This window comes from Saccoglossus kowalevskii, chromosome 6, assembly GCF_978046115.1.
Source record: "Saccoglossus kowalevskii chromosome 6, keSacKowa6.1, whole genome shotgun sequence".
Classification (NCBI taxonomy): Eukaryota; Metazoa; Hemichordata; class Enteropneusta; family Harrimaniidae; genus Saccoglossus; species Saccoglossus kowalevskii.
Window position 1 is genome coordinate 26,301,308 of NC_140646.1, and position 14,813 is coordinate 26,316,120.

The window sequence follows — 14,813 nt, forward strand, 5'->3', positions numbered from 1 at the left end:
CACGAAATTAACATACAAGGTCCTAACTTAGTAAATGAATAAGTTTTTATTGTACTAATAATACAGCGTAATAACAAATTCAGTGGTACATATAACATGTTTATTTTAGATTGTCAATAGACAATAAATTGGAACTTGATGCATTCTCCAGAACCGTGTCAGTCCATCTATCATGTCTATGTTGTGCAGCAATTTTCCTAGGTGACATGAGTACTTGTGTGCAAATTTTAAGTTTTTTTTCTATTTCTTTCCAAAAAAAAACAACAACATATCTTACTGGTTTTGAGACGTTAAAAAAAAGTGTGTTTTTGTTATTTTTGATGTGAAATTCTTTTTTATTTCTGCCTAACAATTATATCTATTCAATTGTGTTCAACCCTTACATTGCCAGCCCCATGACTTGACATAAGGATTAAAAATGTAACTTTCTAATGTTTTCAATCATCTTCTTCTCTGGGTACTAGATTTTCAGTTATCAGACCAGTATCCACAAGTGGTAAAAACTTTGCTGCCATAGATACAGAATTCAGTGCTGCCAAAGAAAGGCTTACCACACTGAAAGAAGATCCTGGAAATGAAATAAAACTAAAATTGTATGCCTTGTTCAAACAGGTATGAATCAAATTGAAAATCTTCTGAGGTTTTAATGTTCTGAAGTATGATTTACTTTTGCATGCATTGAATTGATGTATACTTATTTTTTGCTGTAGACTGGGTTGAGTGCCTTATAGAGATTAATTATTTCATGCATCTACTTTATTTTCTCAGAAGTGTGTTTATTGATCAAACTTGGTGCATTGTAACATTTTGTAACAAAAGTTTGTTTTTTTTCAAGTTTTTTTCAAAATCACTGGCAGCCATATTTTCCACAAAATGGCCTGAAAACACCAACATGCATAACAATTTATCACAGAGTCTTGTAGCTTATTTTGCTCAGATTTAGAATATTGAGTAAATCCATTGTGAAATGATTGCTGTCCTTTTTTTTCAGGCTACAGTTGGTAAATGCAATGCCAAAAAACCATCAACATTTGATTTTGTAGGGAAAGCCAAATGGACTGCATGGAACTCATTGGGTGTATTGTCTCAGGTGAGTGCATCTTTTGTTTCAGATTTGTCATTTGTAGCATACTTAAATGTCGTGAGTCTCAGGAACCACAACAAATTGTCCAAAACTCTTGTATATGTCACTATATGTCAGGACGGCATTTTGATTACTAGATTACATGCAACTTATGGACTATCTTCTATTTTTATCCATCATTGCATTTGTGACACATACAATTTTATTTTCAGATTTGTTTTAGACAAAAGTTATCGTCTTCATCTTCCTCTTTATAGTATGATTATGAATATAATTTATAATCTGTGTTAATGCTCAATTATGACATGCATTGACCAAGCTGGCATCCCCCTTTCATATTTTGACACCTCCCATGCCACATTGTACTTCATGCAATATTTGCTCACATTTCGTCCTTCAGTCGGATTTACATTAATTAACACCAGACTGTTCATTCGCTTATCCGTGCTCACATCCTCTTCAAGCATCAGTTCGTTTTGCCGCACCGTACTATACACATTGTCTCAGCAGACCTCCCACCCCACCCATTGATGCAAAGGTCTCTATATACCAATTTCTATACCATTACCGATCTCACTCAAGTGTAACTCATGTTTATCTGCTCATGAACAACCTTAGCAATAAACAGGTAAGGGGGTTTCCACCACAGACCAAGCAGACTTTACACGGGTACCCACGCTGTCCATCCCCCTGGGGTTGTGAGTCTATCTGCAGGCTCCCGCCAGGGGGACGCCAGCCATGACGCCCGCCTGTACAGTCTCTGCTGGTGGAAGGTTGCAACCAGGTACCACGTGCTCGGCGTCATGATGCAATTCACAGGCGAGTCGCATCATGGAGCTGTTCGCTGCGACGCCTGCGTCTGCAATTCGCTCCCCCTTCCACTTTTGCCAAAATCTTGTGTCTTGTGTCATTTATTGAAGCATTAATATTAGATAAACTGCCTTCCTGTGGTTGCAATAACTCAGACAAATGTTTAATCTTTTTGTAACTTTGGGGGATAGAAAAGTATACAGACGAAACAGTCATCGAAAAAATTAACATAAAATTGTGCAAACTACTCCTCCAAGTTAAACAGTGTGCAACAAATTTGTCTGTAAGAGGAGAACTGGGTAGACATCCACTGTCAGTATTTATTAATAAAATGATGATAAAATACTGGCATAGATCATGCAATGTGAGAGAAAACACGAGGCAATGTCCTACAATATTGACAACAAAACAAAGTGGGCAACAACAATCAGTCAAATAACTGGTGTTGATAATATACATGATTACTGGAAGGGGGATGGTAAAAGTGTGAAGGGAGTTTTGGAAAAAATAGGAGATGATTACTCAAAAAAGTGGAAGAGTGACATTAATTTAGAAAAATCTGATTCAGGGGAGCTCAATAAACTTCGCACCTACAAGTTTAAAACAAACTTCAAAATGGAAAGGTGTTTGATGGATGTGAATAATTCAAAATATAGAAAATATATTTGTAAATTAAGAATTAGTGACCATCAGCTTATGATTGAGAAAGGGAGGTATACTAGACCAAAAACAAATCTGAAACACAGAATCTGCACAAGATGTGACAATAACTCAGTTGAGGATAAGTACCATTACATTATGGACTGCCCACAGCACAATGAAATGAGGCAGAAACTTTTTACAGATTTACATAAGGATAATCCTAATTTTACTTCAATGGATCATTCCGATAAATTTATTTACATGATGACAAACTGCCACATTAAGCTTGGTGTGTTTATAATGCTAACAGGTGTGTATTCTGTACTACTTTGTAATTGCCTTTTAATTAATCTGTTATTTAAATTTTTTTTTTTACTGTGTTATTTGATTATCCTCTTTACTTTTTTTTTTATTTTACTTGACTATGTTCATCTTATATTATTCACCAGTTTGCAATTTCAACAATGTTTGAAAACTATGTTATCTCTATGTATGTTTCTTGTATACCTTCCAATAAACTAACGGCAATAGTAGTACAAGATTTATTTGAGTGAGATACAGTTGTCTTCTCAAATATGCAATAACACTCTCAGTAATTTAGGTAGTGTAGTATATGATATGTTAATTTGACTGTGTAGTATGTGTAGTATTATTCCGACAAAAATTATCCCTCCAAACTTTGACATATTTTCTGTTCCTCTGAACCCGTAACTTAGGTAGTAATTTAGGTAGTGTAGTATATGATATGATATGTTAATTTAATTGTGTAGTATTATTCCGACAAAAATTATCCCTCCAAACTTTGACATATTTTCTGTTCCTCTGAACCCGTAACTTAGGTAGTAATTTAGGTAGTGTAGTATATGATATGATATGTTAATTTAATTGTGTAGTATTATTCCGACAAAAATTATCCCTCCAAACTTTGACATATTTTCTGTTCTTCTGAACCCGTAACTTAGGTAGTAATTTAGGTAGTGTAGTATATGATATGTTAATTTAATTGTGTAGTATTATTCCCACAAAAATTATCCCTCCAAATTTCGACATATTTTCTGTTCCTCTGAACCCATAACTTAGGTAGTAATTTAGGTAGTGTAGTATATGATATGTTAATTTAATTGTGTAGTATTATTCCCACAAAAATTATCCCTCCAAACTTTTGACATATTTTCTGTTCCTCTGAACACATAACTTAGGTAGTAATTTAGGTAGTGTAGTATATGATATGTTAATTTAATTGTGTAGTATTATTCCCACAAAAATTATCCCTCCAAACTTTGACATATTTTCTGTTTCTCTGAACCCATAACTTAGGTAGTAATTTAGGTAGTGTAGTATATATGTTAATTTAATTATGTAGTATTATTCCCACAAAAATTATCCTTCCAAACTTCGACATATTTTCTGTTCCACTGAACCCATAACTTAGGTAGTAATTTAGGTAGTGTAGTATATGATATGTTAATTTGATTGTGTAGTATTATTCCCACAAAAATTATCCCTCCAAATTTTGATATATTTTCTGTTTCTCTGAACCCATACCTGCAAACAAAGGCAGGGCTATAGTTGTTGCACTATGTCCTTTTATTTCAAGATCTATATCAGCAGTTTTTTGGGAATTTACTATTAATGCTACTGTGTAAAAAATGACCAATTTTGACATTGGCTATGTTTTATACCTATATAAATATTTTGTTCTCCAGGAAGATGCTCAAAAGCAATACATTAGTACTGTTAATGATTTAGTGGCTGTTGAAGAATCCGCATCAGAAGAGGTAGCTAGTGGCACAGCTGGAGACTATAAACAAATAAAAGTTACTGTAGAAGATGGAGTATGTACCATATTGCTAAACAGACCAGCAAAGAAAAATGCTATCAATCTTGAGGTATGTGTCTATTTTCATCCCATGAAAAAAATTAAAGCTATACTCCTATGTGCGGTACAACACACAGCCCGTACTGCTGTGACTTTGTCTGTTCATTCCATTGTGCGTCCATCCAAGAATTTGTCTTATTCACAACAATTCTTTCACATGCAGTTGTTGTAGAAATTGTTAATTATTTTCTTTTCACCTTCCATATTTTTTTCTTCAAAATATTACAACTTTCGCTTGCTTGAGATTAGTTTATATAGGTTTAGCACCCAACATAATTTGCATATTATGAAAAATGCACAAATTAAAGATGTATGTGAATTAGGCAACTGATGAACTCTTTAGTGGAGAACACTGATAATTCTGTGAATACAATGTTAGAAGAAAATGTGATGATTTCATCATTGATGAAGTAAAATTTGTGTTCTTCCCAAGCCATTTTTGTGTATACATTTTAAATGTGATTTTTTTTTTTTACACGGTTTCTTTTTCACCATGTAAGAGGTGCCACTTTGGCTGAACATTTGAAATAACATCGTTTGTAGTTACCGGTACATGCTGGATTCTCCTCCAACATTTAATTATAATCTATCTTTTGTTGTATATAATTGGTAGTCGCTAAAAACTTTACAGGGACTATGTCATTTGTCATTGTCAATTGCTTGAATTCTATCATGTTGTTGAAACTCGTATCCCTAGAAATTGCTATAATAAAGGGCGTTGGTCGTCGCACTACGCATACGCCAGATGTGTGTCTCATATGAACGAAAATAGCGACGCACACTGTTTGTGCAGACCAACAAGTACAAACTGAGATATGTTACCAAATTTTTACTTTAATTTCTTTGGTGATTAGAAGGTATCCAAGGAGTCCGGGATTTTTTCAAACAAGGGAACAGGAGCACAGCGCCATCATGCCATGGCCATGTGCCCCCTTACTCTGGAGAGCAGATCCGCTGGCAACAATAAAATTCTGATTGACCAGGGATCACATGTGAGCTGTCTGATAGTAACTTCGCCCCCAAGGAAGCCATAGAATGCTCCATTTAAATTTAGAATTATCAATAACTCCACACCCTGGTAGACAGAACCCTATTTCCCCGCTTGCTGTCACCGCTGAATTGGGAGTCACCATTAGAAGCGTGCATTGGGTTGTGGCAAAATCAATGTTTATCAATACAAATGTCACACGTGCACGGCATATTGACAATTGCCCTTTAAACTGACATGGGCATGTTTCACACATCCCAGACCTGGTTCTCAATTGTTCGCCAGTAGAAAGATCTAATTGAGATCTCAAACTTGCACTCGGCCTTCTGATCGTTATTATAATACTGTTGATTATGATGTCTCTTGGTCTCGCCACAATCCCTCTATCAGATAGAGGGACTGTGGTCTCGCATACAAGGTTTAACACAACTAATGTCTGTGACTATGACCAACATACCGGTAATAATAGGCATATAAGACAGTGTTGGATCAAAAAATAAACTGTAGATTTCAAGGTTAACGAGGTTGAAATTATCTACAACAGAAATCTTGACTGATAACCTTCTTGAGATAATTTGATGACAATTGATGATTTCATAGCCTAGATTTATATTGATTCTAGATGAAGTAAATGTCCATGTACTTACCGGGTATACTATTGGTCGTGTATTATTTTACTTAGAGAATATTGCATGAGATTTGCAGTGGCAAGAAACATAATAGAACTAACATTTGTATCCACAGTGTTATATAAAATAATTGCATTGTCATTTTCTTTTCTTTTACGTCTTTTTTTTTTACGTCAATGCTCTTTATTTACAAATTCAAGGTCATCGGTCCATAAAAGTATTTATTAATAAAATTACTTTTCATTTTCTTTTCAGATGTATAATGAAATTGGTGTTGCATTGAACGAAATTGGCAAAGACCCCAAAGTTGTCTTAGCTGTTGTAACAGGTACACATTAACATACAAATATTTGCTTGGAAAGTTTGCATTCATTTGTGTGCAGTAAACTGTATTAATTTTGCAAGACAAATTTTGTAGCAGTAAAAATTTTACTGGGGTCCTGAATCACAGCAATGATTTTCTCATGAACACTTATCAAATTGCAAACATTCCTAATAGTAAAATTTAAATTGTTTACAGTAATTTATCTTTAATTTACAATTATGAGTGTACCTAGTACATGAAGAAATGATATATTTTTTGAGAAGAATAGAAAAATAAATTTATCAATAAAATTCACAGGTGCAGGTGATTATTATTGCAGTGGTAATGATCTTGAAAATTTTATGAACATTGATCCTTCTAAAATACATGAATTTGCTAAAGAAGGAGCTGATGTACTTAGGTAAGTTTGCAAACTTGATGCTATTTTGGATATGTTGAGGATATCCCAAAGTATGCACAAAGATGAGTTGGTCGCTGTGACCGTGTACTGTCTTGAGTGCATACTTTGATTGTGATATCCTTGTAATAACCTTATCAGGGATTTGTTTAAACAGGGGCGCAGCGCCCTTATGTCATGGCCATGTGCCCCCTTACCCTGGGGAGCAGATCCTTTGGCAACCATAAAATTCTGATTGACTAGGGATCACATGTGGCCACAGTCTATAGTCTGATAGTAATTTTGGCCCCAAGGAAGCCATAGAATGCTCCATTTTAACTTAGAATTATCAAAAACTCCACACCCTGGTAGGGAGAACCCTATCTCCCCCACTTGGTGGCGCCGCTGAACTGCAGTGCTCCCTCTTGCTCCCTCTTATACTTTTTCCTGATCTAACCACTTAGTGCATGAAGCCCAGAAGGGAGCAAAATGGTGAAAATTATTGAACTTACTCACTAAAACCTCATTTTCAAAAATGTCTGCCATTTTGGAAATACTGCTGCAGCATCATTTTATATTTTTAATTCACATTTTTCTAATAAGGTAGGATGCAGATACCATGTGCAATACTGCAAAATTAAACCATGCTATCGTTTATAGGAATACAGTGACAAATGTATAATAATGTTGTTTTCTATAGGAGCAATTTTTTAACTCTATTTCAGAATCATGTTCAAACTGAATCAAATTCTTCGTTTGAATTCGAAACATTTTATTTATTCATATGTTAACAGAAATACACAACGCATACTATATTTACTCGGTAAATATTTAATTTTACGATGTTATTTCTTTAAAGACAATTTGTTGCCAGTTTTATCAATTTTCCAAAACCTTTAATTGGAGCTATTAATGGACCAGTTGTGGGTGTTGCTGTTAGTACTTTATCTTTATTTGATGTAGTCTATGCAACAGATCGAGTAAGTATTAGTATAAATTGAAATTATGATACATTATTTAAGTATTATTTATCAATTTTGCTCTAGCTAAAACGTTAAAATCAGGGGGAAATGTAGATTATCAGTAGTTCATGTAATAAATACTATTTTTGCTTCATGTGTATTGGAGATGTATTCTAATATAATAGTAAATACATTTGTACTTAATGCCTTCATCCTCACCTCATTGGAGTTTTTTCTAAGCTCCAAGGGGCTGACTGGTGGCCATTTAGTTTCAAAGAATGCAGTTCTTGATTTGACATGCCCATCAAGTTTAAACATGATAAATGCATTTGACAGGGTAATATAAAAACTCTAACACAACAACAATTAAAACAGCTTCCCTGTCAAATTGGTGGTTCATGCTCATTTAAATCTGAACATAACAGGTCAATTCTACCACACCTTGCTAGGGTCAAACTTCCATCCAATCACAGCATTCCAAATGAACATGATTCTCCACAAACACTAGAGGGCGCTCTGGTCAAACATTTGGCATTGTTAATATTAATAGAATTGTTATAATACAAACTGAAGATTATGTCATTCATTCAAGAGCAATTTGATAGCTGAGACCTATAGTAGCTGTGTTTTGTGGCAAACTACACTGTATGTATACTATTGGCACTTGCAATTTGCAAATAGAAAAGTGAGAAGGTTAAGTGATAATCAACATTTGCATCTATTTTCCTGCGTCATACCATATATGGGATATATATCCCTGGTAAAAAGCAAATAATCTACACCAGGGGGCAGCCTTGTACACTTATCTTTAAACATGCCATTGATATATTTCAAACCAGTAAATTAGCTGGTATGAGTATAAATATTTAATTACAGTAATTACCAAATACCACCTGGTATTAGTAACCATTATTTGTGTTGATTTTTTTTTTCAAAAATTGGCTGACTTGCTGTCATTTTGTAAGTCAAAAATAATTTTTTTAGCAATATTTTTGGACAACCTGAGAATGAAAACACAAAGTATATTCGGCTCATCGTCATTCGCATGGTTCCACTGAAATGACCATCCATGGTCATCCAAAGATGATTCAGACTTAGTATAAAGGCAATGTAACGTTTAACAAAAATACAAGTTTTTATCTGTTTTTTGCATAGTTCACTCATCATAGTACATCAATGAAAGTAGATCGCTATGAGTCGATTTTTTTTTTTCATTTTGCTGACATAGACCATGGAAGGTAGGACATGAAGGACTTAAATTAGTTGGAAAGATTTCTAACATGGCTAGGATGTTTCAATCAGATTGTTACTTCAAAACCATGTAGAAAGGGCATTTTATGGTCTAACCTTCAATTGGTAGTATGTACATATTCAATGATTTATGGACATTAAACTCTATTAATATACATCTGACACCGTAACAAGTTGCAGCGTGCCATAATTTTGCGGTATTTTACAGGGTATTTTCATCCTACCATACAAGGAAATGTGAATTCCAAATATGGAATGATTATATGCGAATTATATGCAATCAAACATTGCTGCCACCAGGGTTTGACCAAACTCCACACAAAGAAGTTCACTGATTCTGTTCTAAATTTTTTGGATTTCGGCATTCCCATGATATATCCTTGGAAGGAAAAGATGTATAATATAAGGTTATTACAAGGATACCTCAAAGTATGCACTCAGACAGTATGCCGTTGCATTGACCTCCACTGTGCGTCGGTCAATACTCCCGCTGCATACTATGAGGTATCCTCATAATAACCTCATATTCATATATGTACCAAAAATTGTATGTTGTACCAAATTTTGTGTTCTGTAATTACTCTTTGGGGCACTGGTCATACACATTTGAATTTTTAGAAATAGCTACATGTAGAACAGAATATTTTGAAATCAGCATCATTCGATAAATACCAAATATTAATCTTCAGAATTCCTCATAATTAATGCAACCATATTTATCAGCCTTCTTTACCACTGAAAAAGATTTGTTTGCTCTGTATAAATATGGGATATCCTTTACCATAAGATCTAAGACGTTTGATCCATTTGTATGCAAAAATTAGTAACCTTACTTTTACATGAACAAAAATAGACCGTTAAAGATGAAATTCTTTTCACTTTCAAATATAGTTTGAAGGTTGCAACTATATTTGTTCAAAACTTATTGAAACTTGTAAAATTCCCTTAAGGGGATTAAATGTTTAAAGATCTATAAAGAAAATAGCCTGATTTGCATATTACATTAAGTTATTAGGGTGAGTGAGATGATCATGTACATCAAGTGTATTTTTTTTCAGGAACTGTGATAATTCTGAGGGTAAATAATTTGCACTCAAATGATAGCATACAAATAAAGATCTGTTAATGAGTGGTTTGTTAATCCATAAAGTCTGTATTTCCCTATTTTGTTAGAAGAAATAATGGCCTGAGTTGATCAATTGGTGCATCTTGTTTATTATTCCAGTATAATAGTACCGTATTATTTTTTTCCAGGCTACTTTTCATACTCCATTCACTGCATTGGGTCAAAGTCCTGAAGGTTGTTCCTCTGTGTTATTTCCAAGAATAATGGGACAAGGAAAGGTGTGTCCTGGCTTCTAACATTTTGTACCATGACTGTTGAGTGTGCTAAAAATATTACTCTCTCAGGAAGGATATACTTATATGATTATGTTTTATCAAAGGTTGGGAACATATATAAAAACATAATGCATAATATAATCGGGGACATCTCAGGGGCACTTATAGTATATGGTAGGTCCCAATATCTGACATCATATGTCTATCTGTCTATCTGATACTCAAAATGGAGTCACTTATGTAAATGATTGAGGGACCAAGTCTATTGTTGAAATACGACACTGTGCATGTTTATTCAAGATTAGAAATTATGGTATACATACCTGTCATTGCAAGTACATTGGTTCTGATGCTTTGTTATAAAAATATGGTTATAATTATGAAAATCCTAATCCATGCAACCAAGTTAAGTTGAATTAGTGGCTAAAAAACAAAATTCTTAAAGGGGAACCACTCAATCCCATGGATTGCACCAAAGAATCATGGGACACTATTGTTTATGTTGTTTACAATGTTAATCTATCTTTTGTTATCCACTGTTATTTTAATCCAGAAAGTAAATTTGTTGTGAGATTAGGCTTAACTGGAAGGTGCCCCTTTAAGTATGAAATAATAAAATTGTAAGATGTGAAATGAGATATGCATGAAGTTTAAATGTGTTTTGTTAGTGCATGAGCTATATATTCGGTCTCTAATATTTTGCCATAAACTAGTAAAAACAAACAATTTAATAAAGTTCATACCATCTTCTTTGTGCCAGGTGACAGTTATGGACATTGAATGTCACTGTTGTCTTTCCTGACTTTTTTTTTTGTACATAGTGCTAGTGCTGACACATAGTGCATTTTTGCCATGTTTGAGACTACATGACAGCGCTGTGCAGTCATCTCTGTATCAAATGTCAATTTAATTCGATTTCCTGGTGTCAACCAGGTCGAACACAAGCACTTGTAGACCTTAACCAGATTTCCCCAAGCCGCATTCTTTAGTGAATTGGCCTTTCTACTGAGTGTGTGGCACCCAGAGTAGGGGGTCGACCCTTTATGGTGTATGTAGGATTTGAACTTGGGTCTACCGATTACGAGTCTGATGCGACAACCACTATGCTTCCTGCGACCGGTTGACAATAACTTGTTTGTAAATGTATTTTATCTATTAGGCCAATGAAATGTTACTTTTTGGACGAAAATTAACTGCAGCAGAAGCTTGCGAGAGAGGCTTGGTAGCAGAAGTCTTTCCTGATAGCGAGTTTCAAACAGAAATACAAAAAAGAATAAAACTGTATGCAGGCTTACCTAAGAATGTAAGTGTGCCTTTAAGATTGACCAGTTCATATGTGTTGTTACTAAAAATACCGACTGAATAATTTACAATATAAACAACTGCCATATATCACAAGGTATTTAGTGATGTCTAACGTAACAAAAGATTTCTCAGAATATTTGTAAGATTAAAAAGGTTTGGTTGTGAATTTATGTTAATTGTTTATCATTTCAGTCTTTGAGTCTGTCAAAACAATTGATCCGAGGTGTGGATAAAGATACCCTTCTGAAGGTAAATGACCAAGAATGTGAATTATTAATTGAGAGATGGACTTCAGATGAATGTGCTCAAGCTGTCATGAACTTCTTCACAAAGAAATCAAAGCTGTGATGAGTTGAACAAACTATCAAGAATTAATATAAACAATTGCATGACGTTTGCAGAAATTTGATTATCATTCCTGTAAAACTTTAACTTGGGGTACCTTTGAAGTGACTCATTCTGGCCTCCACAATATATCTTAGCGTACATCCGCAGAGCCTATCACAGTGTGACAATTTCTGCCTTTGTTTATGAATCAACAAGTTTTATTTGCAGTCACACATGTATTATGAAGTTTAATTTATAAACAAAATATCTGGGTTGAAGGTTTCCATAAATACATGTATATAATACTAATAATTTTCATCCCAATTAACTGATCTTGTTAATTTTTTCAGGTAAACATTCAGGTTTTGTGTCATTGTGGGCATTGTGGAAGGTTTTGATAACCAAATTGTATAGATGGTTATTACAGAAATGTTACGCATTTCACCAACTTGCAAATATTTACTGATACTTAATATTACTACTGAAAATGCAAATTATACATAGATATTAAATAAAAATCTACAAATATAACTTAATGTGCAACATTGGGGAAAGGGGGTGAAGTTTGTACACTAACTTGTTAGAACTTTGACACTGTCATTTGGACACTGAATTGTGTGAAGGAGAGCCATGAAAAGAGGATACAGTGGAACCAAGTCATTGCTACACTACGTGCCTGTAGTTAAATACAGCTGAAAAATTGAGAAGAGATTGCAATTAGACACTGTGGTCGTGTTCTAAATACCTGCATAAGAAGAGTGAAGAATCACCAGAGCTTGTGATTCAAATAAAGTGTGAACATAGACTTTGATGGTTGATAATGTGCGACATTTGTTTTATAATAGTCTATACTGGAGCAGAGTACCGTAATTGGAAGTGTTGGTTCAGTGTAACATAGATGATACTTCGAACATATGCCTTCATCTTCAGATGTTCCAATATTGGTATGGAGGTGGCATAGTTACTTATTATTTAGAAAGCGAAATACTGATAATTGACGTTACAACTCTCTGAAGTACACATTAGAGCCAAAATGATACCGACATGTTATAGAAATTTGGGACATTGGACTTGAAAATTGTGTTCGGAAATGTATTTGGCACGGCACGAGTGGTTAGAGATTATTTTTATTCAAATATTTCTGATGGGTAATTTGCTATAACTTATCACTAAATATGCAAATACAATCATGAAGACCCAGATTATTAGGTCACAATTTAGGTGAAGGAGAAAATTGTGCAATCCTGACCTAAATTAGATGTCATAGTGGTACAAACACTGGCACATGATTTTAGTGCTAAAAATTTATCAAAATCAAGCATTTCTAAACAGGAACTTGGTCGTTTATCAGTGGATTTTGTTAAAACTGGACCAGACAAGATGTAGTGATTGTTTGGGAGCTACATCGTAGACATGTTTTGACCAACCATGTCTCAAATTAAGGTAGTTACTCATAAATCTAGCAAGTTTGGTTTTGGTTTGGTTTGGTTACCGTAATGTTCAAAATATTGGGTCACCGAAGTTTTCCACAAATCAACCTCAAAAATGCATTTAACAATTGGCAGAAACATTCCACATCTCAAAATGTTGTTAATGACCCATGCTAAAATTATATGTAGTGTTGCGAGGGCTACATATTGGAGAATTTTGAATATTAGTACAAGGTTTACATGGAAAAATGTTTTCTTGTTCATAAAAACTTTACATATTAATGACTTGTGAATCACAATTTTTGAATGATTTACTGTGATCAATTCCCCCCCACACACACGTTTTAATGGTAGCAAACTACCTTACCCCTCTTCCTACCGACGCCATAAAATACCATGTGAAAAATTGACACCTATTCTCCCAGCATACTTTTCACACTAACTAACCAAGACTTTTTGTGTAATTTCACCCAATTTCAATTACTGCATTTTAAGTAATCAAATTGACACTAAACTTGATTTTCCATTTAGAATAGATTATTGTCTTCTCATTTCATGAAATTCAGACACATAAATTAAATTGTACGATTAAAGGAGGGTTACAAAAATATGCTAATTAAGATAAACATGACAGCTGTGAATTTTGTTAATAAATCATGAAACCAGAGATAAAAGTGAACTTGCCTAAAAGAGTAAGTCGCGGTTTATCAAGTAACTATGCTACTGGAGAATTTGAATTCTGGGGGGTCCAAAATAATGCTACCCCCCAAAATATGGTTTTGTATGGCTTAGGGCATTTCCAGTCTAAAATCAATTTTATGGTATTTTATGCGTTCAGATTGTGCAGAACTTAAGGCATTTATCTTATGGCATTATATGGCTACAGTAATAATTGGTATGGTACTTTATGGTTTCAGAAGGAATAAGTATTCAGCCAGACAATATGGGTTTTTATGGTTGGTCCATAAAATATGTTATGGTAAAATATGGCTTCGGGTTTTATCTAGACATTTGGGAGAATATAAAGTACCACCTACATGAAACTATCAAATTCTGTTAAACTCAGAATTTATTTTTAAACTCAAAATGCTGTCAACAGATTTGGTATTAACATGTACTGCCTGTGTAGTAACCTTTTTATGGGCTAAAACAGCTGTCATTTTGAAATGTTAGTGATCTTCATTTGTTTATAGACTAGAGGCACTAGAAGAATTTGCTTATCAAAAGAAATGAACATTTCTACAGTTTGACCACTGATTTATTTTGGCTTAAGAAAAATAAATAAAAACATCTGGACAGCTAGAAGCAAAAATATGTCTCAAGTCTAAACATATTTGCACCTGTGTATCAAATTTTAATGAAATCTTGATGGTATAGTAACACATGGTTTAGTGAACTGACACCATATATTACCATAAAATTTAAAGCCATAATATACCATTACACAATCAAGTATCATATAAA

The 14,813-nt window shown here is 34.0% G+C and overlaps 1 protein-coding gene across 1 annotated transcript in view; it reads left to right on the top strand.

Annotated features, from left to right (window-relative positions):
- Positions 1 to 12,744, top strand: part of LOC100370882 (enoyl-CoA delta isomerase 2-like) — an 18,658-nt gene extending 5,914 nt beyond the window's left edge. The window contains exons 2-10 of the mRNA XM_085500273.1: positions 465 to 612; positions 992 to 1,090; positions 4,243 to 4,425; positions 6,288 to 6,360; positions 6,655 to 6,757; positions 7,593 to 7,713; positions 10,201 to 10,290; positions 11,447 to 11,590; positions 11,785 to 12,744. Coding sequence (XP_085356399.1) covers positions 465 to 612; positions 992 to 1,090; positions 4,243 to 4,425; positions 6,288 to 6,360; positions 6,655 to 6,757; positions 7,593 to 7,713; positions 10,201 to 10,290; positions 11,447 to 11,590; positions 11,785 to 11,940 — 1,117 coding nt within the window. The 3' untranslated portion in view covers positions 11,941 to 12,744. The remainder of the gene's footprint in view (positions 1 to 464; positions 613 to 991; positions 1,091 to 4,242; positions 4,426 to 6,287; positions 6,361 to 6,654; positions 6,758 to 7,592; positions 7,714 to 10,200; positions 10,291 to 11,446; positions 11,591 to 11,784) is intronic.
- Positions 12,745 to 14,813: the final 2,069 nt, after the last annotated feature.